This window comes from Talaromyces atroroseus (genome assembly GCF_001907595.1).
Source record: "Talaromyces atroroseus strain IBT 11181 chromosome Unknown scaffold_7, whole genome shotgun sequence".
In the NCBI taxonomy this organism is placed as follows: Eukaryota; Fungi; Ascomycota; class Eurotiomycetes; order Eurotiales; family Trichocomaceae; genus Talaromyces; species Talaromyces atroroseus.
This window is the reverse complement of record NW_017971439.1, coordinates 1,462,924-1,487,865: the sequence shown is the minus strand read 5'-3', so window position 1 is coordinate 1,487,865 and position 24,942 is coordinate 1,462,924. Positions and strand designations below refer to the sequence as shown.

At 50.1% G+C, this 24,942-nt stretch overlaps 8 protein-coding genes across 8 annotated transcripts; 4 read left to right on the top strand and 4 right to left on the bottom strand.

The window, feature by feature from the left end:
• Window positions 1-652: 652 nt before the first annotated feature.
• On the bottom strand, window positions 653-5,617 carry UA08_05959 (hypothetical protein; the record flags this gene model as incomplete). Its single annotated transcript, XM_020268287.1, has 1 exon — window positions 653-5,617. One exon carries the CDS (start codon window positions 5,615-5,617, stop codon window positions 653-655), a length of 4,965 nt encoding a protein of 1,654 aa, XP_020119273.1.
• A 946-nt stretch (window positions 5,618-6,563) lies between these two features.
• UA08_05958 (hypothetical protein) lies at window positions 6,564-9,137 on the bottom strand (the record flags this gene model as incomplete). The annotated part of the gene is made up of 7 exons (XM_020268286.1): window positions 6,564-6,932; window positions 6,986-7,053; window positions 7,123-8,017; window positions 8,110-8,445; window positions 8,658-8,747; window positions 8,817-8,948; window positions 9,132-9,137. The coding sequence occupies 7 exons, from the start codon at window positions 9,135-9,137 to the stop codon at window positions 6,564-6,566; spliced, it is 1,896 nt and encodes a 631-aa protein (XP_020119274.1).
• A 274-nt stretch (window positions 9,138-9,411) lies between these two features.
• UA08_05957 (hypothetical protein) lies at window positions 9,412-11,564 on the bottom strand (the record flags this gene model as incomplete). The annotated part of the gene is made up of 4 exons (XM_020268285.1): window positions 9,412-10,606; window positions 10,661-10,805; window positions 10,873-11,146; window positions 11,214-11,564. 4 exons carry the CDS (start codon window positions 11,562-11,564, stop codon window positions 9,412-9,414), a joined length of 1,965 nt encoding a protein of 654 aa, XP_020119275.1.
• Window positions 11,565-12,982: 1,418 nt separating this feature from the next.
• Window positions 12,983-13,426, top strand: UA08_05956 (hypothetical protein; the record flags this gene model as incomplete). The annotated part of the gene is made up of 1 exon (XM_020268282.1): window positions 12,983-13,426. One exon carries the CDS (start codon window positions 12,983-12,985, stop codon window positions 13,424-13,426), a length of 444 nt encoding a protein of 147 aa, XP_020119255.1.
• A 415-nt stretch (window positions 13,427-13,841) lies between these two features.
• Window positions 13,842-14,827, top strand: UA08_05955 (hypothetical protein; the record flags this gene model as incomplete). The annotated part of the gene is made up of 5 exons (XM_020268281.1): window positions 13,842-13,929; window positions 14,000-14,331; window positions 14,391-14,452; window positions 14,507-14,722; window positions 14,788-14,827. 5 exons carry the CDS (start codon window positions 13,842-13,844, stop codon window positions 14,825-14,827), a joined length of 738 nt encoding a protein of 245 aa, XP_020119256.1.
• A 950-nt stretch (window positions 14,828-15,777) lies between these two features.
• Window positions 15,778-17,235, top strand: UA08_05954 (hypothetical protein; the record flags this gene model as incomplete). The annotated part of the gene is made up of 1 exon (XM_020268280.1): window positions 15,778-17,235. The coding sequence occupies one exon, from the start codon at window positions 15,778-15,780 to the stop codon at window positions 17,233-17,235; it is 1,458 nt and encodes a 485-aa protein (XP_020119247.1).
• A 3,376-nt stretch (window positions 17,236-20,611) lies between these two features.
• On the top strand, window positions 20,612-22,411 carry UA08_05953 (hypothetical protein; the record flags this gene model as incomplete). Its single annotated transcript, XM_020268279.1, has 4 exons — window positions 20,612-20,861; window positions 20,943-21,603; window positions 21,661-22,094; window positions 22,212-22,411. The coding sequence occupies 4 exons, from the start codon at window positions 20,612-20,614 to the stop codon at window positions 22,409-22,411; spliced, it is 1,545 nt and encodes a 514-aa protein (XP_020119248.1).
• Window positions 22,412-22,673: 262 nt separating this feature from the next.
• Window positions 22,674-24,713, bottom strand: UA08_05952 (Glucoamylase; the record flags this gene model as incomplete). Its single annotated transcript, XM_020268278.1, has 4 exons — window positions 22,674-23,908; window positions 23,969-24,065; window positions 24,118-24,407; window positions 24,488-24,713. 4 exons carry the CDS (start codon window positions 24,711-24,713, stop codon window positions 22,674-22,676), a joined length of 1,848 nt encoding a protein of 615 aa, XP_020119249.1.
• Window positions 24,714-24,942: the final 229 nt, after the last annotated feature.

The following is a 24,942-nucleotide window of genomic DNA, read 5'->3' as shown; positions in this document are numbered from 1 at the left end:
ATGCATCTTTCCCCCCGATTAAGAGTTGTATGCACCCAGGCATAATAATTATTTGAAGCCCACCTGCTTCAATTATGGCTTATATGCTTTTATCTGCAATTCGTTCTGTATGTATTACCTACATAAACCATTCCTAAATACATGAACGTAAATCTTTTTCGTAGGCTATGTATAGGCAGGCATGGCTCATCATACTCCGCCTATGTTCCAAACTCACCAGCAAGTCCAGGGAAGTACCTACCTAGGTAGGTTCGATTATACTCATTATCGTTGGGAACAAGGCAGATGATGAGTGAGCTATTCATTAAACTAGTTAGTTAGGTGTCTAGGTGGTATATAGTCTGCTTTCGGAGAAGAAGGGAGGGTATCCAAGATGTGTAATAGATGTTGCACTGTGGGATAACCATCCATCTATGTATACACTGGTATATACAAGGGGATAATACATAAAAATTGAATAGCATTGGGTATAATAAACACTATTTCTATATAGCATAAAACAAGCAAACAAATAATAGGTATATCACATCTACATACCGTACGTCGTATATTCAGAACGTCGTCAATGTACAGTGTACAAGTGCCGTACACATTGGGAATAAACAATGAACATGAGGGGGAATAGAAACGGAAAAAAAAAATTAGAAAAAGTCTATAAATGACCTCTTTTAATAGAGCCAAATCCCTTGACAAACACGTCATGGATGTCATGGGACTTCCGGCGTAATGGACCAGAGTTAGCAGCACTAGAGCCGTCGATAGCTGCTTCTTCGTCTTCAGCGTACTGACGGGCAGCAGGGCGGATGGTCGTCATGACTTCATCGCCGGGGTTACCACTCGTCTTGACTACTTCATGGTCATCGGCGATGTTCTCTCTCCGACGATTTAGATAATCATGAACCTCCTTTTCGCGAGCTGCTTGCTCAGCTTCGTCGCGCGCAATTTCCAGACTCGATTTCTTCTTGCCGTGGTCCCAGCCCTGCTGCAGTTCTGACGCAGCTGCCTCCTCAAAGCGGCGTTTGATGGCGGGATCTTTTTCTAGTTGTTGGAAGATGTCGACGTCCGTTGGGAAGCAGAATTGGCGGATCATAGTTACGGCAGTCTCGAACAATAACACAGATGCAATCATGAGCAGGAGAACAGTCCAGAAACTCAGGCTCCGCCCGATGCGAGTGAGGAAGTTGTCGTGCACATCATATATGCCCTTTCCACTTGTGCCGTCGTTGTACTCGGCGGAGAGGAAGATGTTCCAGAGGAACCATCCACCGATAGAAATAAAAAGTACGATGCCAGCTACTATGGTCTTGTAGTGGATCTCCAGGAACTGTAGCTTGAGGTTGATGATGCATATGCATGCAGTGAAGGTTAATAGGCCCAAGGGGAAAACCGAGTTGTCAGAGCCTATGAGCGAAACACCAAACAATCCGTACATGGTGAAAAAGACAATCACTGCCTCGATCGCTGCCATCACAGCCCAACCCAGATAAATCCGAATGTTGAAGCCCTGGTTGCGTTGTCCCTTGGTGTAGAGCTCAGGAACAGCCAACAACGTCGATGCTGAAAGGTCCTTCTCCAGAATACCCAGAAAGATGACCGGCAGAGATGTGAAAAGTGTATTAAACATACTCAACGACCAGCTCTCATACAAACTGGTGCCAGTGTACCCATTGCAATGCTGGTAAAGCGCCTGCGAAAGATAAAACAGTGTTTCCTTCCAGAACGTGCCCAGCGTATATTTGCAAATTCGGATATAATTCCAGCGGCCATGCACGAGAAGCAGCTTGAGTAAAAATCGGAATTGCGCAATCGAATAATCCGATATTCTTGCAGCCTGCAGCCCTTCTTTGCCAGTGATACCAATGCCGACGTGCGCCTCTTGGATCATGGCAATGTCATTGGCACCGTCACCGATTGCGAGCGTAATTGCGTTCAGGACGTGTTTGCGAACGGATTTGACCAAAAAGGCCTTTTGTTTGGGGCTGGCACGGCAGCAAATCACCGAGTCAACCAGAATGGCCAGTTTGAAAAACCGGCTCATCAACGCTTCGTCAGCTTCAACAATCGACAGCGTCTGGCCATCAATCACCATTACCGAATGGGCCAGTCGACCCTTGCGGATGTTGTTTATAGTTGAAACAATAGTCCGCTCGACATCGCCTGCTTCATGATCCAAGATGATGACCTCGGAGTACTCTTTCACCAAGCGACACGAGTGACCAATGTTGATGGCAGTCTCCCGCTTATCGCCAGTAAGCATCCAAAGCTTGATATTGGCCCGTCTTAGTTTATCAATTGCCTCTGGCACACCCTTTTGAAGTTTGTCCTCAATAGCAGTAGCCCCGACCAGCTCGAGCTGGGTTTCGATCTGTTCGCCTACTTTCTCAATCTTTTCTTGTCGATCTACCAAGCTCGTGGACGCTTCTTGGTACGCTTGTTTCCATTCCGCATAGGTCGATTCGTCTATGAAACGAGAAGCATACATCAGCGTACGCAAACCCTCCTTGGCGAAATCGTTCAAATGCTGGAAGCATCGCTCGAACACAGCCTGTTCGTCAACGACCAAGCTTTCTTCTACTAGATAGCCGTCGTCTTCCTCTTGGAAAGAAGGCCGTCCATCAGAGGATGCCATGGAGTTGCGATTTAGCTGAGCCGATGGCCGGGGACTGTAGAGCTCGCTGCCACTGTCTCTAGTTAGAATGCCGCCATCCGTCTCCCGGTCCCTAAGCCAGATATCGACACTGCGGCGCAATGAATCCTTCCCGGACAATCCACTAGGCCGTCTTCCTGACAGGCTTGGCCTTTGCATAGCCACCGGACTGTGCTGCTCACTATTCCGTCGCATGACCTCCAAGGCCTCCTCTGCTTTCCTCTCGGTGGCTCGCCTTTCGATCTGCACGGCCTTTTCTTGCGCTAATGACGCCTTTGAAAGAAGTTTCGTGATTGTAGAATCTGCACCTTTACAAAAAACACAGATCTGTTGGTCAGGCATGCGGACAATGACGGACATTCTCTTTCTGGAACTGGTGAACTCGATTACGTCCAAGACTTCGTAGACTTCGTCCGTTGGTTCCTCGTCGAAACCAGACGGGTATGTCCGGATGGTCAAAGTTCTGGGTTGTCGGTCCATCACTAAATATCCTAGCTGCTGTGCGGCAGTTACCAGTGCCAACTCATCAGGCGACGCAGCTTGGAATGAGATATTTCCAGCCTCGTCTTGCTCAGGAATACAAGTATGGCAGAGCGCCAGGGACAGGATGAAGAATTTGGCTTTGCGAGCAAATAATGTGTATGGTTTGCGTTGAATATAATCCAGCATCTGCATTGTGTTTCCCCCGTGGAAAGGCCTGCCATTCCTGATGGACCGAGCACGCGAGGGCTGTTGTTCAGCATACGCAGAAGCCATGGACATTCGCACGGACGATGCTCGATGTACGCTTTCGAGCCCAGATTTGCGGCGCATTGCTTTCTTCCCTTTGCCGCTGCGCTTCTTGTGCATGAGCCAGTGCTTGTCGCCTTCTCGGGCGGCTTCTTCGCGGAGGTCGTGATCGTGTATCCAAGCGGTACCAGCAACACTCAGCATACGGAAACGCATGGTGTTATTGGTTAACGTGCCCGTCTTGTCTGAGAATATATAGCTGACCTGACCCAGTTCTTCGTTGATGGTTGAGGTTCTCGCCTCGAGAGGGGTATCTGACTCCTCATCGTACATGTCAACATCATTGAGCAAAAGCATCTGGCCAACTTTGACGATCTCCATGCTCACATAAAGAGAGATGGGGATCATTGTGTTGAACATGATCAGAAACGAGGTGAAAACGGGCCCAATGGCAACACTCGCATCGGCAAGATACCATGCATTATCTTCGTAATTGCTGCTCCAAACACTGTACGCGATGGTGCAAATCATGGCAATTAGAAGAACGACGGCAACGATGAGTATGACAACATAGTTAACCACAGTCTGCAAAGCAGGTTTCTTGATACGCGGGTTCTTGTTGGCGTTCATGCGAATCTTACACTCTTCTCCGGTGTAAATGACCATCGCATAGACTTGTTGTGTGTTTCGCAGAATACTGCCTCGATAGAGGATTTCGTTGTTGGTAATCGGTAACACCTCGTTGTCAACAGTAACATTACCATCGAACTTGTACAGATCAAGATTAGGATCTTCCACTCTAAAGTAGAGAGAACGCTTCCGCTCAATGATGTCTTCAGGTGTGCTGCAGGCTTCGGCCACAGGTTGACAGGGCTGCTTGGTCTTGAGATTTGTCTCGCCATCCAGAGCCATCGTCTCAATATGCGCGATGCCGTTCTGCCCGTCCGCATGCAAAAGGACAGCATCAGCAGGCACAGGCTGGTCGCGCTCGAGCCGAATGACATCGCCAACCCGGACGTCACGCCACTTGATCGCGATCCAATCCCCTTGGTCATCCAAAGCAGGATGTGCATCTTTCGCAACGGACTTTTTCTCATGTTTGCGCCTGCCGTCGGGTCGCAAAACGTGCACGTAGCGGTTGTTTTCCTCCTTATCCAACCGATACCGACGAATATCATCAAAGCCTTCCTTGCCCATAGAGATACCCACGAAGATCAGCAGGGGGATAATTGTGGTGTACGTGCCCGTAGTACTGAGACCTGGTATCATTTGCAAGATGGCGACGACAAGAAAGTAAAAATTGGCGACCTTGGAGAACTGGGATAGGAGCTGCTTGGGGAAGAAACTCCACAAACTGTACCGACTCGAGCGGACCGAGTTATTGATATAAGCACCGCCAGACCTCTCGTCAATCAGCGCATCCACATCGATCACATTAAGTTCAATGTGGCGGCCGTCCTTTGTTGGCGGTAACGGTTTGATTCGGAAAACCTTCTCCTTGATTGCCACGTTCAATTGCTTGTAGTATTCATACGCTCTCGATTTGCTCGCGGTCGAAACCAGCCAATTCTGCCCAGCATTCCATGATGACGAAAAAGTATATTTCAGCGGCGCAGAATCAGAGTACGCCAGGGAAACTATATCATCCTGGGAATCCGTTCCCAGCGGTTTTATCGGGTGAATCTCCTCCGTGACGACGGGGACCTTCTCCTGCGTGCCGGAAAGCCCTGTAGACGGCTCCTGTGTCCGCAACTCGATACTCTGCTGCTGCTGCTGCTGCTGCTGCTCTTGTTGTTCAATCGCATCCTCGGCGGCGTGAGACTGGATATTCCTCGCAAACAAGGTTCGACGGAGCGAATACCCTCGATCTCGGGTGCGCGACTGCGGCGACGGCGGAGAAAGAGGGGAGTTTTTTCTAGTATTTCCCTCATTTGTTGGCGACACCACGCTGGGAAAGGTCTGAACGGCGGTATTGATGGTAAGTCTCTGTGCAGTCGGTGGGCGCTGCGGCGTTGCGGGAGCATGACTGATGGGCTGGACTCGGTCGACCTCGGACGAGAATCGCACTCTACCTGGAGCTGCTCTGGTGGGGATTGACGAGGCATCGACAGATCGTTGGGTGGGCAGAGTCGCTGATCGTCCAAGATGTAACTGGACTGTTGTCCCGTTATCAGATGCAGTCTCATTATGTCGTCTATCAGCTGGTTGCTGCTGCTGCTGCTGTTCGTCTTTGTCCGACATTTTTTTTTTCCAATTCCTCTTCCTTCTGTTAAAAAATCCACCCCAGGTTTCTTTCCTTCCTTCCTCCTTCCTAGTCGGCTGTCATGCAACGGGGTTATCTGTAATTCATAACGTCACGCAATGCGAAAAAATCGTAGCCAATTCGAATACTGAGAAGCAATGATCCTCGAAAATGAAATAAGACAACGTCAATCGTCTGATTGCTCTTGTTGTTGTGTATCCTGTTGTTTTGTATCCGGGCAAGTAACGTTGCAGCCTGAAGTGTGATTGATCACCGAATTTTTATTTACAGCGAAAAGAAAAGAGAGAAAAACATAAAATGCAATTTGGCAGCAAATAACTTCACCAAGGCCAGTGCCAAGGGAGACCCCCCAAAAAAAGGCACAGCACAGCACAGCCTTGTGCAGAACAGAGGGGGGAAAAAAAAAGAAAACAATGGTTGTTCGCAGACGCAAACGTGCAGGTTGTTGTTTGGATGCAGGCGGTGGGATTGGTTGGGAAGGAGGATTGCGCTGCTTGCGGCGGCTGCATCGTTCCTGCACTTTGGCCAAGGGTCAAGGTCAGGACAAGGCAGCGGCGTTCTGGCCGGCGACATGACGCTGCGGCACGCTGATTGGCTGCGCTGGCGGGTTGGGGGTCTAGGCGCTATGCTGGACGGGGCTAGCGTGTATGACTAAGAGGGGGGTCTTGTCTTATCTATATATAGATCTACAACTACGTGACGTATGATCTTCTGGAGAATGTGGCAAGAGTACAGCCTCAATACAATATGCTGCTGCCTTAAGCAGTGTACGTGGTTGTTGTATGATCATGCGAGTGGTAACGCTACACTATACAATCGTGGAAATCGATCGACATCATCCTTTGATTCGTAATCTTTTGATCCATCCCTCCATCCTATATCTGATCAGACCAGACCCACACTTGCAAAGAAAAGAAAAACTATCTAATACCGACGTGGAGGCGGGGGAGCCTGGCCGTATCCCTGCTGCGGCGGGTATGGAGGAGCCTGCTGGCCATATCCTCCATACTGCGGAGCCTGCTGACCATATCCCGGCTGAGATTGTTGCTGTTGACCGTACCCCGCGGGCGGTTGGCCGTATCCCTGCGGTTGTGCGCCGCCATAACCACCACCTTGTTGCGGGGGAGCCTGTCCGTAGCCGCCCTGGCCTTGACCGTATGGGGGCGCCTGGTTGTAGCCGCCGTATTGGCCGCCGCTTGCAGGTGGAGGTGGGGGAGGTCTTGCACTGCCGCTGGATTTTTCGTCTTTGGTATCGTAGGATGAATCAATGCCGCCGAGCATTACCTTGGCGACCTACAAGACATCAAGTTAGGCTTTGTCTTTCGAAGGGAAGGAAGTCAACATACCCAAAGCTCGCGTGTAAGATAAATAGGTGGGTTGGCGCGCGACATCTCGTCTTGCTCAACTTCGAAGCCTATAACCGGTTAGCACTATGACTTCTTGCTAGTATACGATAACCAAACATAGAAACGGGTATACCCACTCGAAGTACAATCAATCAGATTCCCAATAGAAGGATCCTCATCCATCTTCGACAAGAAATTGCGGGCATGCAAGTCTGTCCCGACCTGCGCAAACTGGAAAGCCACAGCGCCCTGCCCATAGCCTCTACGTTGCAGTTCATCGACCGTCGAGCGGATGGCATCGACAACGGCATTGTGCGGCTCGCCAGCCGGCTGGCCATCGGTGATTGTGATGACCAGGGCCGGCTTATCGAGTCGCCCGCTTCGCGCCTGTCCCAGAATCATCGGGTCCAAGACCTTGTTTTTCAGGCTGGTGCCCATGGGGGTGAGGCCAGAGAAGCGGACACGCGACACGAGGGCTTCGGCTTCTTCCTTGCTGCGGATGCTATCGCTGCGTTCGTCCGAGTTCATAAACCGAATGGCCACGCCGTCCGAGTCGAATTTCGCGGCTGCCGTGGCGATGAGGCTGAGGATCTGTTTCAGTTGGACCAGGCGAGTGCCGTCTTCTTCGAATTGGATGGAGCCGCTGTCGTCTACGTAGATGACGGTGTCGTATAGAGACAGTTTGATGACATCGATAGCCACCTCTTGCGGGACGTTCCATTCCTTGCACAGCTGCTGGATTTTGTCAGGGGCGGTTTCGAGATTGCGCACAACTGCCTCCAGCCTGTCCTGGGGGTAGAAGCGTTGGAGTTGGTTCTCCTGGATCGTTGCGATTAGGAGCTGTCTGTATGCCGAGAGTTCTTGAGGTGTCGCACGACGACCGGCGCCGGCGGGAGGACCGCCCGGGGGAGCCACCCCATAGCCCCCGCCATAAGGAGGCGCGCTGCTGGGGGGTGGCCCAGGTGGTGGCGCATAGTTTCCTGGAGGATGAGGAGGTCCTCCCTGGGGAGCGTACGCGCCGTAGCCGGAAGCCTGTCCGAGTCAGTATCCACAAGCACACACACCAAAAAAGCAACAAATCAACAAAAAAACTTAAAAAGTCAAATGTATCAAGGTAAACGAACGCCGGGGTTAGGATAGCTTGGTGCATAGGGCGGCTGCTGGCCTAGAGACTGGGGGGGCTGGCCATAGGACTGCTGCTGCTGGTATGGCTGCGGGGCACCACCACCATACTGCGGCGGGGCGACGGGCGGTCGCGAGTAGGCCTGCTGTTGGTGGCCGTATTGAGTGTATGGCTGTTGCTGGCTATATCCTTGAGCAGCAGGATACTGTTGTTGCTGTTGTTGTTGCTGCGGGGGGTGTGGACTCGCCGAGGCAGAGTATGAGGCTGGCGTTGGGTTGCTGCTGTAGGCGGGATAGGGCGGTTGCGGGGATGACGTAGGATGATACGAATACGGAGGCTGCTGGCCTGGATAGCCCGCCATGCTGAAGAAGAAGAAGAGGAAGAAGAAGATACAGAAATAGACAGATAATAAGAATACACAAGCAAGCAGGCAAAGCGAAAAACTCGACGGCGGGGGGGGGAATCGAGAAAATGAAGAGTGCAGGAGAGAAAAAAACGCAGAGTCTTGTGAGTAATACAATTGATAAATATTAAAATCTGCTAACGTACCGGGCCGGCTGGCTGGGTGGAGGATGCCTGTGGCTGAGACGGGCGATATGCCTGGTACTGTGTCTGCTGCTGCTGCTGTTGCTGTCCGGGCTGCGACCATCAGCATCACTCATTATGTGTTTGTTATCCATACAGCTCATTCATGCAGACACAACGTACATATTGAGATCCGCCTTGTGCTGCTGGAGGAGGACCGCCCGTGTATCCAGCTGGAGGAGCCCCCGAGTATGCGCCTTGGGCAGCAGGCTGCGCGCCCGCTGGCGGTTGACTGGCGGCGAGTTTGGAAGCGAACTGGTCGTTAATTGTCAGGTTATATGCTCATGCTCAACGTCAGAGAAAGCAGCCAAAGAAAGCAAGGGGAAAGAATAGGGATGAGATATATATATATGCATGCATCCACGGTAACTAGTTACGTAGCGGGGTAGAGGTAGGTAGTCAAACACTAAAAGTTAGTGTCAACAAATAGATACTCACACCCATGGTTGTCTTTCTCCTGTTGAGTTGTCCCCGTCAGATCCAAGCGGTGTGCGATAGGTAGGTAGATGTGTTGATGGTGGCAGAGGATGCAAAGGAGTTTATATTTAGAATGTATAAAAGATGCACGCATTGACCCCAACTGTGGCTGGTGGGGGGGAGGGGTAAGTAAAGTGTTACTCCCTCCTACTGCTGCATACAAATTAAATTACAACCTTGGAAGCTGGGAGTCAAGAAGTACAGTCATACTTGATACTATTCTAATTCTTCAATCTGATAATCACCGTTTACCCTTCTTCTTGGAGGCCGCCGTCTTTTGCTGCGGCTGCGGCTGCTGTGGCTTGGCCGAGACATCTTCACTGACAATCCCTCCCTGGGTCCTCTCCGCCGCTCGCTGCTTCCCCTTCTTGCCCTTGGGTCGATACGAAGACCGATCGCGCAGCGGGAGCCATCGCTCGGCATCGGGCGTCTTGCTGGCATCGTAGTCCTTGGGGAGACGCGACTTGCGTATCCGCTTCTTCGCACGCGCGTGTTGCTGCTCCTTGGAAGCGCGCTTTCTGGCGCCAGCAATGGCTGCTGCGTTGGCCGCGAGGCTGGCCTGTGATTGAGGGACACCCGCGCTTTCGAGCGCTGCTGCGTCGATATCGGATACTAGATCTTGGGATCGTGGTAGGATGTCTAGTTCTTTCTTGACTTTCTCTAAATCACTGGTGGCGTAAGAGGCCACATACCCCGCTAGCGCGAACTTATCGCCCGGGTTGTTGTTTCGTAGCGTGCTGAACAGACCCTGAGAAATAGCCAGGTCGGCTGGGTCGGAGGAGTGGAGAAGGGAAGCTGCTGCGGCGCGAAGAAGAGAAGGCGGTTGTTGAGTCTGTTGACGCCAGAAGAGGGCTGCCTTGGCCAGCTCCGACTTGATGTGCGACTTGCGTCCTTCGCGTTGATAAAGCGCAATCAGAACACTGAGTAGTCCCGGGTTATAGCGCACCTCTTGGTCGGCCTCGGAGATGGATTCTTCGAGAGATCGTAGACTGCTTTCGAGAACGTCAATGGCGGATGTTGTATTTCCTTCTCCAACGATGAGTTGCACAATCGTCAAGACCAGGCCAATATCCTTGGGGCGTCGATCGAGTAGCGACCGTAGCTCCTGGATAGACTTGCGGTTCGTCTGGCCGCGCACTCGGGCTGCAGCATTGTAGATGGACAGCAGGTTGTCATTTGGTTCGGTCGATGGGTACGGTCGTTGCGCCAATGCTTTGGTGGTTGACCGGATGACGCCGTCGTATTTTTGAACCTCGAGGTCCAGAGCATGTGAATTGGCCTCGAGGGCTTCCGACTGGAATTTGAAAAATTGGTCGTTACCTTCAGGCTCCGGAGCGTCATGGAATGTCTTGTAAAGTATGTATGGGTTGGTGTTCAAATGCTGCGTGATGAGGATATTATTCTGGGCGATTCTCTTGACAGAGATTTCCGGAATGCTAAATCAATCAGTAAGAAGAAAAGAATGGTCTTGCACTAAAAGAAGTACTCACTCATCAACCGAGATCTCTTTCACTAACTCCTCAGCCTCTTCTGTCTTTCCCTGGCTGATGAGTGCGTATAATTGCTGAATGTTGATTGGTAGTAATTCGCTTTCTTTCAGATCTTCTGGCAGATCTTCAGCTGTCTTGCATAACTCTATCAACATAGTCATCAGCATTTGGCCCTACAAGCGGGAAAAATTTAGTCCGAGATGGAAGCATACCCTTCGCCCGCCTAAGCAGGATCTCGCCCTGTTTCAGGTCGCCGCGAGCGAGACTCGCGCAAGCCACATTGTAGCAAGTTTCGAAAGTTTCCAGATCCTCTCTTTCAGGCTTTCTAGCTCGAGCAGAGTCTCTCTCTCTCTGCCACAGTCGCTGTGCCTCTGAAGCCCAGCTGTTGATGCGCAAGTCGTTATACTCGTTGCCCAGCGCGCGCGGGCTCTCAAACAAACCCTGGTATATGGTAGCTGCATTCGCGAAATCCTCGGCACGATAACTCTAGAAAAATGTCAGGAAAAAAAAAAAACCATTTTCCGTCCAATTCTCCTGACAGGATAGATCATACAGCTTGAGCCTGAACATGCAGAGCACCCCGTCGCTCATCATCCTCCGATGCCGATGCAGCAGCATACTTGGCCACCTCCACAGCCTCCCTTAACTGGCCACGTTTATACAGAGCATACGAATACCCCAACGACGCCTTGCGTTTCATATCATCTCCGTATTCGTCGAGCGCGCGCAACGCATCCTCGTAGCGATCGAGTCTGAGCAAGGCCACAACTTTGGTGTGTTGGGCATGCAAGTCAGTTTTGGACCTTTTCAGTGCTTCATTGCAGACCCTGAGGACTGTTTCGTCGTCCTCAATTGAGATTTGTTTCAGCAAAGAGCGAATGTTCTGCGCGTTGCCGGCCGGCATTTTCGCTTTCTCTCTTTTTGTTTGTAGGTAACTTCGGGGAAGGATTTCGAGGAATGAATATGTAGCGGGGTATAACGATCGACCACAGTTGCTGGATGGCGGCGATGGTTTATTCCATGTTCTTGATTTCTGTTGACCACTGTAGCGTAAAACACGAAGCTGAGCTATCAGCTTGCGACGAATTGGGCGTTGGAGTGACAGCTGGTGCACTCGTTCTCGAAGCTTGTGCGGAAGCGTGGTTTCCTGTGGATCAGATGGATGCCTCAGGCTGGAGCTTACATAAGATTCATAACGCTTGATGAATCAATAAACAGCAGCATTTAGATGCATTATACCTACATTGTAGGTAGGAAATATATATATTATGATTGATAAAATTAGCGTCATCTAGCATATATAGCACATACACAAGTAAGTCCACCACTGCGCCAACGATCTAAACTTCGCCATTCCACTACACAACCCCCTGAATCGCAAACCACATCTGTCCAAAGACCATGGTTTCCAGTAACATCCCAATACCAAAATGCATGGACTACGACGATCTCGCATGGGAGAAATGCGACAGTCTTTTCGAGCCCTGGAAGGACAAAATATTCGATCAAAAAGTTCTCCGCGAGATTGGAGCAACAATAGACAAGCACCGGGGAGGAGTCCCCGATGAGCTGTTTGCGCCTAAACGAGGAGCGTTCAATACCTGGCTTCGAACGTAATTCAAGGACAAGGGCTCAGCGGTGCTTCAGTTTTTCCAGAAGAAAAAGTCAAGTGTGAAATAGCTGTGATGCGGTTTCTTGAATGCTTCACTAGTATCCGTGTACCTCATGTCCTACATTATGGGATGACCGAGGACAGTCCTTGCGGTTTAGGGCCGTTTATTATCATGGAATATATCAACCATGACTATGGCTTTATCAACGCTCTAAACATACCGGGTCGTTCGCGGCAAGATAGACCAGGTCTATCATGAACCCGGACCTTTCACTGCAAAGACTCGAGCTGGTTTGCGGTCAAATGGCAGATGTTTTACTACAGCTGTCTCGCCACAATTTCTCGCAAATCGGCTGTATTTCCAAAGCCAATGAGGACGATGAATTCGACGATGAATGGGTGGTCAAGCACCGCCCGCTTACATTCAACATGAATGAATTGCTTCAATTAGGAGGCTTTCCAGCAACATCCCTCCCGCAGCAACCATTCCCAGCCGCGTCATCATATTAGGAATCACTCGCAGAAATGCATATGTTGTCCTCTCAGCGACACGACGCCATCGAATCTGCCGAGGACTGCCGTCAGCAGTACATTGCAAGGTGTCTCTTCGGCAAGATCACACGCGAATACCAGCTTTGTGGGGACCATGATGCCCGCGGGTCCCTTCAAGCTCTTTTGCGACGACTTTCGCCCGGGAAACGTGCTCGCAAATGCACCAGTTTCAGATGGCGGGGCCACTGGACTGGGTATTCACCTATGCTGCACCGACGGGGTTCGCGTATAGCCCGCCATACTGGCTTATTCTCGAGCTCCCGGAATACTGGGCCAAAGGGCTGGACGACTGGATAGAACAGTACGAGAAAGTCCTACCAGTCTTCCTGACGGTAATGAAGAAGAGAGAGCAGGCTCTCAAGGAAAGCGATCGGCTGTCAGACCATATGCTCAAGAGCTGGGAAACGGGCGACTTCTGGCTGAACTATGCAGCTCGGAAAAGCTGGGCGTTCGATATGATATCCTGGGCAAAGATTGACCGCAGGTTCTTTGGGCATGGAAATCTGGACGATCGAGTGCAGCTGCTTACGCTAAGCGAGATGGACGCAATGGAGGGTTTCGTTGAGAGGAAGCTGAGGGCGAAGGAGGAGCGTAGGCTCTGACCGTCATTGGGCGGCGTGTTCGGCTAGTGTTTTCTGCCGTCGTATCCATGGCTCGTTCCCTTCTCAGATCGCCCTGAGACTAGGTCGCGCCGTAGCAGAGGCCAAAAGTAATCTTCTCATCCAGATTTTATGTCCTATTTCCATCCCGAAAACTCCTTTAAGTCCGAATGAACTAATAAATCTGGTACAGAGAGAAGAGCAGGAGAAACCTTCGTGGCCGTTCCCGGCCCGAGACAGGCAGCTCGGGCGGGAGGCGAACGGAACGCTGAGGGGGAGACTGCACGGCGGGGTATAAGCAAAGGTATAAAGCGCGGCTCTGGGCCCGGCGTTATTATCACGCAACTTCACAATCCAGTGTCTCTGCATATTTGATCCATATACATATATCTGGAGCAATCGCTTTATACCTATAATCATGTCGACTGCCCCCAGCTGCTGCACTCGCACCCCCATTGGGGCCACCGAGGCTGTCCCCGTCGAGAAGATTGCCAGCCTTGATACCTGTGAGTTTTTTTTTTTTTTTTCCTCTCTGAGCGAGTCCCCCTGGAAGATGGCTCTGACCGGATTCTCCAGACGTCACAGGAAACAAGTCCTCCAAGTCCGGTATCATCCTGGTCTACGACATCTTCGGCTTCTACCCACAGACTCTCCTCGGTGCCGACAAGCTCGCCGAACAGACTGGCGCCGTCACCTTCGTCCCGGATCTGTTGGACAAGGTCTACGCGGAGCAGTCATGGATTCCCCCCGACACCGACGAGAAGAAGGCTGCGTTCGGCGCTTTCTTCACCAACACTGCTGCCCCTCCTCTAGCCCTGCCCAAGCTCAAGGCTTGGTTGGCCGAGGCCAAGACCAAATATCCTACCGTTGAGAAATGGGGTATTGCTGGTCTTTGCTGGGGTGGAAAGGTATGTCGATGTGTTATTCCATATGTCAGATCTTCATTCATTCTAATCTTTTGAAATAGCTTGCTGTCCTTCTTTCGACCGAGGGAACTGAGTTTGCTGTCTCCGGCCAGGTTCACCCTGGGTAAGTTTTCATGCCGGTTGTCTATCAAGAAGAGAAAAATAACAAATCGATTAGTCTCTACGATGTTGCCGACGCCAAAGCCGCCGTCATCCCTCACATTTGCCTTGCCTCTAAGGACGAAAGCGCCGAAGTGACCGCTGGCTACCAGGCCGTTTTCGCCGAGGGCTCTCTCGGTTCTCGTGCCGACACTTACCCAACCATGCACCACGGCTGGATGGGAGCGCGCGCAGACCTTGAGGACGCCGAGAACAAGAAGGAGTATGAACGAGGGTGAGTTGCGATTATCATCCTGACAATCAAAAGCAAATTGTATGCTGACATGATTTTCTTCACAGATACAAGGAGATCGCAGACTTCTTTGCTAAGTACCTGTGAGATATTAATGTTACCCATGAGATGAGTTGAAGCTTATTCTCTGGTGCTCGGCAGATATGCTGGAAGCATTAGGAGCGCTCTGTGAATAGCACATGCATTATACCATAAATAAAATGCTTTTTCATTTGTTCATAGCTACGGCGTATAAAATAAATATTATTTATCATTTATTAACTTAACCCAAATATGCTTAGCTCCGTACTATATATGCGTGGTATTATCAACCCTAACCTAACCCTAACGACACGTCAGATTCACAACCAACATCGCCACAATACTGGAGCGTAATCTTACTCGTACGGAAAAAGTGCCGCTGATCGCCCGTCTTTCCTGTCCATAGCCATACCCAAATCCTGGGCCATTATCCATGGGTCACAACGTCAACGTAATCGGGGCTGCATTGCTACGCTGACAGGCGGACATGCAGTTGCTTTCGCACAAGAGACGCGAATAGCTGAAAGACGAGCGAATTATCCTGTAAACAGTGAGGAAAATCTAGTTTTTCTTCATTTATACCGTATTCATATTTTAATGAGTCGAACTCTTCATCCAAAAAGTAAAAACATGGAATAAGAGTAACGTGATTGGAGTAACGTGATCCGCGCTGATTGGCTGGCCAGGCCCGGCCGGTTTCAGCCACCTTCGCCGTCTGTCTGGCTGGATCCCCTGAACTAACTCACTATTGCTGCATCATAATATCCTGTGCTCTTGCATCCTCGTGCCGGAGTACGGAGTACCTATTCTTCTCTTCGCTTCGCTGTCGACAATCTGTTTCTCCCGCTCGTTCGTCCACCTATGTTTTGTCGCTGCTAAGTAACTCCTTGCGGTCCCTATCGCCCGCCGACACTCGTTTGCATCGCTTTTCATCGATCCCTGAGCCGGACTTCTGAAAACTACAATCCTCAACGACTCACGACACAACTTTGAATGAGCCATTGAATTTCCCCGTCATGGCCATTGCCAAAGATGCCTTGTTCGTGGGCTCCGCCACGCGACAGAGGAAGCGATTTCGTTTGATCGTAATATTGGCCGTCACCGCTGCCTTTTTCTTCTTCTCCTACAACTTTAGACACCGTGTACAATTCATCCCCTCGATCTCCAGCTATGACACCGGCTCCACGACCAAAATCCCTTCAACCCAGTTAACGCCGGCCGCGGGGACATGCAATGTCGATGTCGGCGTCATTGAGAGATACGGATTGGGCGGGGATGTCAAATACAGCCGACGCGAGATTTTTGTCGAAATTACCGACCAGGAGAGAACCCCGATTACCACGGACATGGAATTGGATCTTTTCGATGCCGAGCCCATGACCTTGGTCTCCAACGGAGCCACTACGAGCAACTGCTCGGAGCCGATCACGGTCAAGGTGCCGCCCTCACTGCCTTTCCGGGATGCGTCGCATCTCGACTTCGCGATCTCCACGAATATGGAGCGATTGATGGACTCGATGGATGCATTTTCAGTCTGGGCGGGATACACCAATACCCGGTTTCTGGTCTTTATTGAGCCTGGCGCAGATCAGCGAAAAGCGCAGCGCAAGGCTAAGAGCTTGGGCTTGAATATTGAGCTTTTTGAGTCTACGGTCGACTACGAGAACCGTTACTCGTTACTTGTGAAGCTGCTGGCTGATAACGCTCGTCCGCAGACAAGGTGGTTCTGTATCATGGACGACGACACATTCTTCTTGTCGATGCCCCGGCTGTTGCAGATGCTGGATAAATACGACGACACTCAGCCGCATTATATTGGTACCGTGACTGAAAGTGACAGCCAACTCTCGATGTTCGGCATCTTTGCTTACGGCGGAGCGGGAATGTTCTTTTCGCGACCTCTCATGGATGAGCTTGGCCGGATCTGGGACGAATGCGACGCGGGGACAGACCACGGAGACGGCAAAATTGCTCACTGCGTTTACCAGTACTCGCACACAAAGCTTGAAATGGAAAATGGACTTAACCAATTGGATCTGATGAACGATGCCTCGGGCTGGTTCGAAGCGGCGCGCAGCATTCCCGTTTCTCTCCACCACTGGAAGTCATGGTTCATGGCTGACGTTGTCAAGATGACAGCCGTTCGCGAAGTTTGCGGTACAAACTGTGTGCTCCGCCAGTGGAGATTTGCCGATGGCTGGGTTTTGACGAATGGTTATTCGGTGATTCATCACGGAGCGAGTATATCAGATGAATATGGCGCATTTGCCATGGAAAAAACATGGGACGACCTGAATGGCTCGACGGATGAATCGTTTGTGCGCACACTCGGTCCGCTACGTTCGAAAGAAGACGACAAGATTTCGTTCCGTCTTGAGGACGTGATTTTGGAAGGCGGCCAGGTCCGACAGATTTATATCCGCCGTGTTGAAGGGGGGGATCAAGTTCTTGAGCTTGTTTGGCGATTGAACTGATTTACACCCTCTCCGCTGCCATCATCATCATCCTCCTCCTCCTCATCATCATCAACATCGTACAATCATAATGACAATCCCCATAGACCTGATATCGTTTGCACATTATCCCCGCATTCCTCCCGCACTATCTGCTCGATTGAGTACGAAAGGCATGACCATTCTCTCTCCCACCAAACACACCAATAGCTAATCCTGTCTTGTATATCGTGTTTATTGTTTCGCATATATGGATTGGGTCGGATCAGATTCTTGGTTTTATTGCAGTCTTTTTTTTTTTGCCCCTTTAATTCTTACCTATGCGTGAAGACAGAAAAAGAACCGCGCAAATCAAACTGCGATAACTCGTTTCGTCAAAGGAAGGTTAGTTTACTTGTTGTATATATATTTTATTTATTATTCATCGCTCTTTGTCTTGCTCTCTTCTTGTGTTATGTTTTAGCAAGTCAATAGGTAGGTAGGGTTTAGAATGTATGGATTTTTGCTACTGCGTTTTACCTTTTGGTTTACTCCCTGAGTATCTTCTTCCATAAGCTCATAACCTCATTTCGTCTTCATACCATGGTGAGAACTGGCCGCAAGGGGGAAGCACAAAAATCCGGGGAAATTCGACCATAAAGAGAAAAAGAGGACAGTATATGATAGTGTGCAGTATACTTCATATAATACCTAATGCTTCTCCAGGCACTACCTCGTTTTATTTCCATGTTCTTAGCAATCTGCAGATAAATATCTTCAAATATAGCAAAGCATGGTGTAGTAAATTCAATTAGAACGGACAATATCAAAAACACGCCTGCCATCAAGACGAAGCCTGCGGTGCATCCGATACTGCATCATGGAACGAATCCCCCCATAAGTCGCGAATGCAGTTTTCAACTGCCTCCCACCGACGAATCAAATATGCTTCGCGCTAAGCTGCAGGCTCCTGGTATAATGATTTTCTCGCATTTCTTCGTCAGCATAACCAATGGGCCTTTCAATTGTGTCCGCTCGCAAAGCGTCCGGCGGTGTCCCGCAACGTCGACACGGAAATGCAACCAAGAACAGATATCCTTACTTCGCCGGCTTGAAAAGAAGTGTTGGACATACTGCAGTGCATGCTGGAAGCTCCACGCTCGGCCTGCGTGGCGAATCAATCGAACAAGACCGGTGAATGAGCCTTACCGGGGGCCCTTATCAGCATCGGCATATAGGACTCCGGGGGACGGGTTCTGTCTAGACTATACTAGTTGATAAATATTATAGTGAACGAAGACTATAATACCAAGAAACTCATCATCTAGTAAAGCTCACCGGAAGGGTTGTTACTGGTCAATGACAGACAGCAGACAGGTAGACAGCTTCCTGGCATCTATGGAGAGGGAAAAAAAAAGATACGAGCAGGGGAAAAGAAAGAACAAGCCAATGAAGCGATTGATCATGCTCATGATTATAGATACGGCAGACTCGTATAGTTTTGTCCCATAATGCAACATTGCAGCCTGAGGGGTGCTTTGTTAGGGCAAAGCCAGGTGCCCCGCGGAGACTTGCTTCACATGCTATGATTAACTACAGGGAGAAATCCGTCTACTTCGATGCAATGATGTACCAATCGACCGACATGAAATTCGAATGGAGTTTTGACTTGGTACTTTAGTATTTATCAGATTTGTCTTCTTGTATGAGACGACTGTGAGTACATATGGAATATGTGATCGCCTCATGAGCGATTTTCCTGCATACAATTACATGCAGGGCTACATACCGGTATTTACCTGACAAGTTGACATGCTGTTTGCTCTCCCGCAGGCTGTCAGTATTATTGACCAGGACCTTGGACTTAATCGGAGTTTTGCTCAAAGAAAGAAGGGAAAAATAACGCACCTCCTAACTAGTAGTAGTTATATTCATTGAGATCGATGTGTGCAATCAACTTCCATGGTTTTTCATGCGAACCGTGCGTGCCACTAATGCAGCTCTTTTCTTTTGGAAGAGGAGGGGAGGAGCTTTGATATTTGTAATTGCATGTGAAAAATTTAAGGTGCTGTTGTTTAATTTTAAATAATATATCTGGAGTGTTGGTTACGCGTCATTTTGAGTTGACTGCCGAGAATTTGTAGGCTGGTTACATGTGAAAGGATTTCTCTGGTTGAAATGAAATAAAACTGCTGTATGTATATGTAGGTCATTTCTTATACCGTTGAGGGGCAACGGAAGGGCAACAGAAGTATTTAGGGCTTCGCAGGATTCCAAGGCTAACTACCTTCGAATCAGGGATTGCGCCTTGTCAATGGCAACTTTCCCACTCGGCTCATAAAGTACGCAAAAGACCCGATTGCTATGGCTCCAACCCGATGAGTGAAGATATACAAAAACATGATGATTCGTCACCATGGACCCCAGAATCTCTACCAGGGCCACTACCCAGGTAGCTAGCTATATATTAATGTGTTCTAGTAAGTGCTTACGCTTGGCAGTATAGTCGTAGCATTGGCAAGAATTCATACTTCTCGTATCGTGAGCTAGCGGTTCCTGCAGGAGTATTCTGGTCTTTTCCATATGCTTGAAGGTTGTAGGACTTCCATCGGAGATGCGCGGGCCGGCTCATCAGACTCGAATGATATCGACTCGTAAAATGCCGATAATATGCTTGTCGATATGATTTCGGGTTGGCGTCGTATCTAGATGCGATGGCACCTCATGCAGAATGCTTCAAACAGAACCAGAGGAGAGAAAGACAGGCTTTCGAAACGCAACAATTTGACGTAGATAATGATCGTCGTGCGAATGCAACGTTCGTGCTGGGACGTTTCTTTTCCTTTCATCTCGTAGTCTAGCTATGTATATAGACCAGCTGTTAATGTGGATTAATATGGTTGGAAATGCGGAGTATACCGGCACCTGAAATGCAATTACGGCTAACAACGGCCTGACCTGGCTACAGAAATACACCGGATGCCCAAAACGGCGGTTTTCCTAGGGACTGCGTGCTCCGTACGGAGTAATCCGTGCCATCTAGCTACATAGCTAGTCATAAACCAAGAAGCTAGTGATAGTATCTGCAGTAGTGCCGCTAACGATGCGGAATCTGGAGTAATCAGGCCCCCGCATACCTAAGTGCAAAACATGGTCAACGTCACTAATTCTCCGTGCGTGCGTATGAATCAAGATGAAAATCGTATGCGAGTATCCACCTGGTTGAGATGCGCTGTGCGAAGTTTAAATGTAAGCACCAGTCTTATTTGGCTCTGCGATTGCCTTTAAAGACTAGACAGACCGCGATGGGTATGTATCTACGGACGAGGTTGGCGTCTGCAGAGATATATGCCGATCAATATTCCTTCTGGACGAGACCTTTCATGATATTCAGATCCTATCCACACCTATCATCGCTATGGATAGTACTTCTTCCTCTCCCCCCCACGCCAAACAGACTCTAAAGCAGGCCTGCGACAACTGTCGCCGACGAAAGATCAAATGCAATCGCGCCCAGCCCTGCGACAAGTGTCAACGCCTGCTCTTGTCCTGCTCTTACTGCGATGTACTGCAAAGAAAGGGGCCCAAGTTTCGCACCTTGTACCCCCTCGCACCGCTGCAGTATCCGACTACGGATCAGGCCAACCCGTCCGAGTCGATAGTTGCAGGTTAGTTTCTTCTCGGTCTTCTTTGTCATGACCATTCTCACTTCGGTGTTTGCTTATTACCCTCCGGGGAAACTCTGATAGTGGATGGAGGCTGGGCCGCTCCCATCGTACCGTGGAATAACATCAGCAATGGACAGTCATATGAGTCCTACTCGTCACCGGATTCCATGGACTCACAGTATGAGCTTCCAAACCCTAGCAGCTGTCATATGTCTCTGCGTGCGCAGCAGCAGCCCGGGCGTCTTTCATCCACGGCTCTGCTGGCTCACGTGAATATCTACCTGAAGTATCTGTATCCGATTATGCCGGTGCTCAACCCTGAGCATGCGCTGAACGACAGCCAGGATCCCGAAAGACTCGGTGCGGAGCGATATGCATTCCTAACTGCGCTGTGCGCTGCGACCCATGTGCAACTTCAATTGGACGAGGTCATTGACTCGGCTTTTTCCTCCTCCTCGCTATCGTATTCGGGGATAGGGCTGCTGACTGAAGCCACGAATGCAAGAGGGAAATGTAATAATGTATGCGAGCATGTCTCCGTGCAGTCCCTGCTAACGTCGTTCTTCCTTTTTGCTGCTTGTGGGAATCTGGACCAGCATGATCAGGCATGGTTTTATCTCAGTCAAGCTACGTCTATGGCGCATACGCTTGGCTTGCATCGAGAGTCTACTTATGCAGAGTTTGGGCCTGCTGAGGCCGAGGAACGGAGGAGGGTGTTTTGGCTGTTGTTTGTGACTGAACGGTACATTCTGTTCTGCCTTATGCTTGACTGTGTATATCATTCACTAACATCCCATAGGGCATACGCCCTGCAACAATCCAAACCCATAATGCTTCGAAACTCCATCCGCAAACCCCAAATCCTCCCCATCGACGACCCAATTATGCAATATGCATTCCACAACCTGATCGACATCTTCCAAAGACTCACAGCCGAGCTCTACGACTGGATAGTAATCGAATGCGACGAGAACTTCGTATCGTCAGCCATGCCGCAGCGAAATACTACCTTGAAATTACGCGACATTCACCAGCGGAGTCTCCTCCATCACCAAAACGTTAGTATACGCAGACCCGCCATCCCGATTGAGAGCGTCATGGAGATTCAGACGTTGGACGCCGCGGCTACGCAGCAGTGGCTGCGGGTTATGCTTTGGAAGCTTTCGATGAGCGACTTGTCGCAGCCCACGAGTACCGATGCATTGCTCCCCTTTCATCTGCCTGTGCTGGTGGGTAAGACGGTGATGGATGTGCTCCAGGGGTCGACGGCATTGCATAGGGGGGCAGTCGATGTAATATTCCTCCTGATCCTGATATTTGTATCGTGATATGATATGTGAGCTGATCAAGGGCAGCAGGAGCAAAAGCAAAGACTCTTTGCTGAAATTTCTGACCTTAAAGTGCAGGAATTCCTACTGGATATCCTTAATATCCTTAGTCGCATTCGCCTTGGTGGTATCGGGTGCTCTATGTCCCTGGAACAAGCGCAGCAGATTTGCGTCTCGTCGCCTTCGCCGCCTCTTTTGTCGTCGTCCAATCAGTTCTTGTAGCAGTAGTACCACTTAATGGAGAAACGAAAAGTGCTGTTTTAATAGTAATATCTTAATGAATATAGCAATGGCTGCTGTATGTACGTCAATGGGATTAGGATGGATGGGCTGCTGGTGTCTTGGAAATTTGGATAAGGAATGGATTATGGATTTATTTAAATACCCAGGTAATGTCAGTTCTGATCATAGCAAACCTAGAAGGAATAATCAATTTTCGGTAGAACTGCCAGGCTATTTACATCCAGTGTACCTAGGTAGTGATCTACTGCCACTCATCGTTGATACAAGCCGTGCTCACACCACAGTCACTCGGCACCGTAAACACTCTATTCGGATCATCCTCCCACGTAACTGTGCCATCATTCTCCTTGAAAAACTTATACTCCAGACTTTCGCCTGCTGGAAGCGTCAGCGTGACATACCACAAATTGTAGGCAGACCTGTAGTCCGCCGCGCTGAGCAATATCGCATCAGTCGTCGACCAACTGCTGAGCGCCGTGATGTTACCCGTCAAATAAACGTTTTCGCCAAAGGTGGTGGTCACGATCTCCTGGAATGTCACGGCCACCTCTGTGGGCGCCGTGCACGAGGGCCGTGTGCTGCTAACAGGCGCCGTGGGCCAGGCAGTGTTTGTCGCTGATGTGTAGCTACCTGTGGCCGAGGTTGCGGAGCATGTAGATGGGACGGTGTTCCCATTGCTCGATCCCCATGACCCCCCTACAGTGGACGACCGGCGCGCAGCTGCGGTGAGCAGTGCGGCGTACGACCAGGTCAACGCGGAGGCGGATAGGGGTGCGCCATTATCGCGCTGGAATTGCTCGGTGAGCGTGCCATCGCTGGGCGTGTATTCCTCGACGATGCTCATGTATCCGTCTGCGTACGTCTGCACGGCGGACACGATGTCGGTGAATGTCGTTGAGTCGGAGCTGTATGTACCCGTAGCCGCGGATGGGTAGATGGCCTGGAAGAAGGCCAGACTGGTGGATGTGATGTCGATGGAACCAATCTTTTTCCATTGATAGATGGCATCGTACAGCTGTTCTGCTGCCGCGGTGGTAGCCAAGTACCACGGATTTCCGCCTTGGTATACGTCCTCCGGATACCGGCCCACAGCAACTGCAGAGCCTGCGCTGATATTGGCGTTGAGCGAGAACACATCGCGGAATGAGTCCGTGACACCCTTGTGGTTGGCTAGAGCCTTGTCCGAGCAGGGCTGGAAAGTTGCGTCGTCGCAAGTGCTCGCGTCTGGGTCGAAGGTATGAATAACGCCGAGGAGTGAGTTGGCATCGTATCCGGAGCGGCCATTGTTGGCGAAGTTGGATAGGATGTAGGAGCCTGTCCAGTAGGATTGGAGGAAGCAGAGTATTTGGGGAGCCTGGGAAACGCAGTTTGCGCATGACTCGCCGATGGATTCAGCGAAGGCGTTGCCCTCGACTAAAGCCCGGTGTTGCACTGCGGTGGTGAAAAAGGATGATCCTAGGGTTTCCTCCCAGAGGTCTGTAAAGAATTAGCTAGATATGTAACAAAAAAAAAAAGAAGGGAAAGAACGTGCCCTACCGTATGTGGTATCATTCCAGTACTGAGAAACATATGCCAAATCATTTTTCACAATCGGCCATATGATATCGCGGGCAGTCGAATTATCGCCATTGCTCTTTACAAATCGTTAACAATGCCTCCCAAGTATACCGCTCAGTCATTCTTACAATAAGATAATTAGCATACGTGATCATCGCCGTCGCTCTCAACGCCGGTCCATCACGCTGCGGTCGACCCCAAGAGCCTGTGAAAGCGGTCTCATCGACATTGAACTTCGGCTCGCCGAGTCCAGAGCCATCGGAAAAATCCCCAGACGGATTTGAGACCCCCTGGATCACGGATTGGGCATTAATATACTCTTTGATGATGGACTCAAGGTCGGAATCGGTGCCGGTGACGAATATGTCAGCCAGGCATTTCAGGGTGAGGGCCGAATCCCGGGTCCAGGTGTACCAGTCTTATTTTGATTGTTGTTATTAGTTAAGTTGTTCCTCGACGGTAAGTGTATTGCACAGAGAAGAAGAAAAAAAGACTTACAGTCCGGGTCTACTTTGCTAGGGCTCGCGATGACAAGGCCCTCGATCACTCCCTCGGTAAAAGCACCACTCGCGCCGATGTTATCGAGCACTCCGTCAAGCGCAACGGAGGTTTCAGAGGTTAGCCATGTATCCAAAGAGCCTGTCGCGCGAGGCACAAGCTCAAATGCCGCTGCTGCCTGGCCTACAGCCAGCAGATTCAACGCGGCCAGAATAGCCCGAGTCATTCGTTCTGATGCGCAATGAGAATAACAAACAAAATACGCAAGAACAGTGTGATCATAAGGAATCAGCAGGAGAAAAGGCTCAAAGCGGGGTTTGTTGGATAAATATATAAATAAATAAATAAGTGATCAGGCACTCGGCCGTGCGAATGACAATCTAGCTAGGAACATGCTACTTACATAGTACAGCTCCGACGATCATATGCATATCCAACTGCTACCTCATACGCCA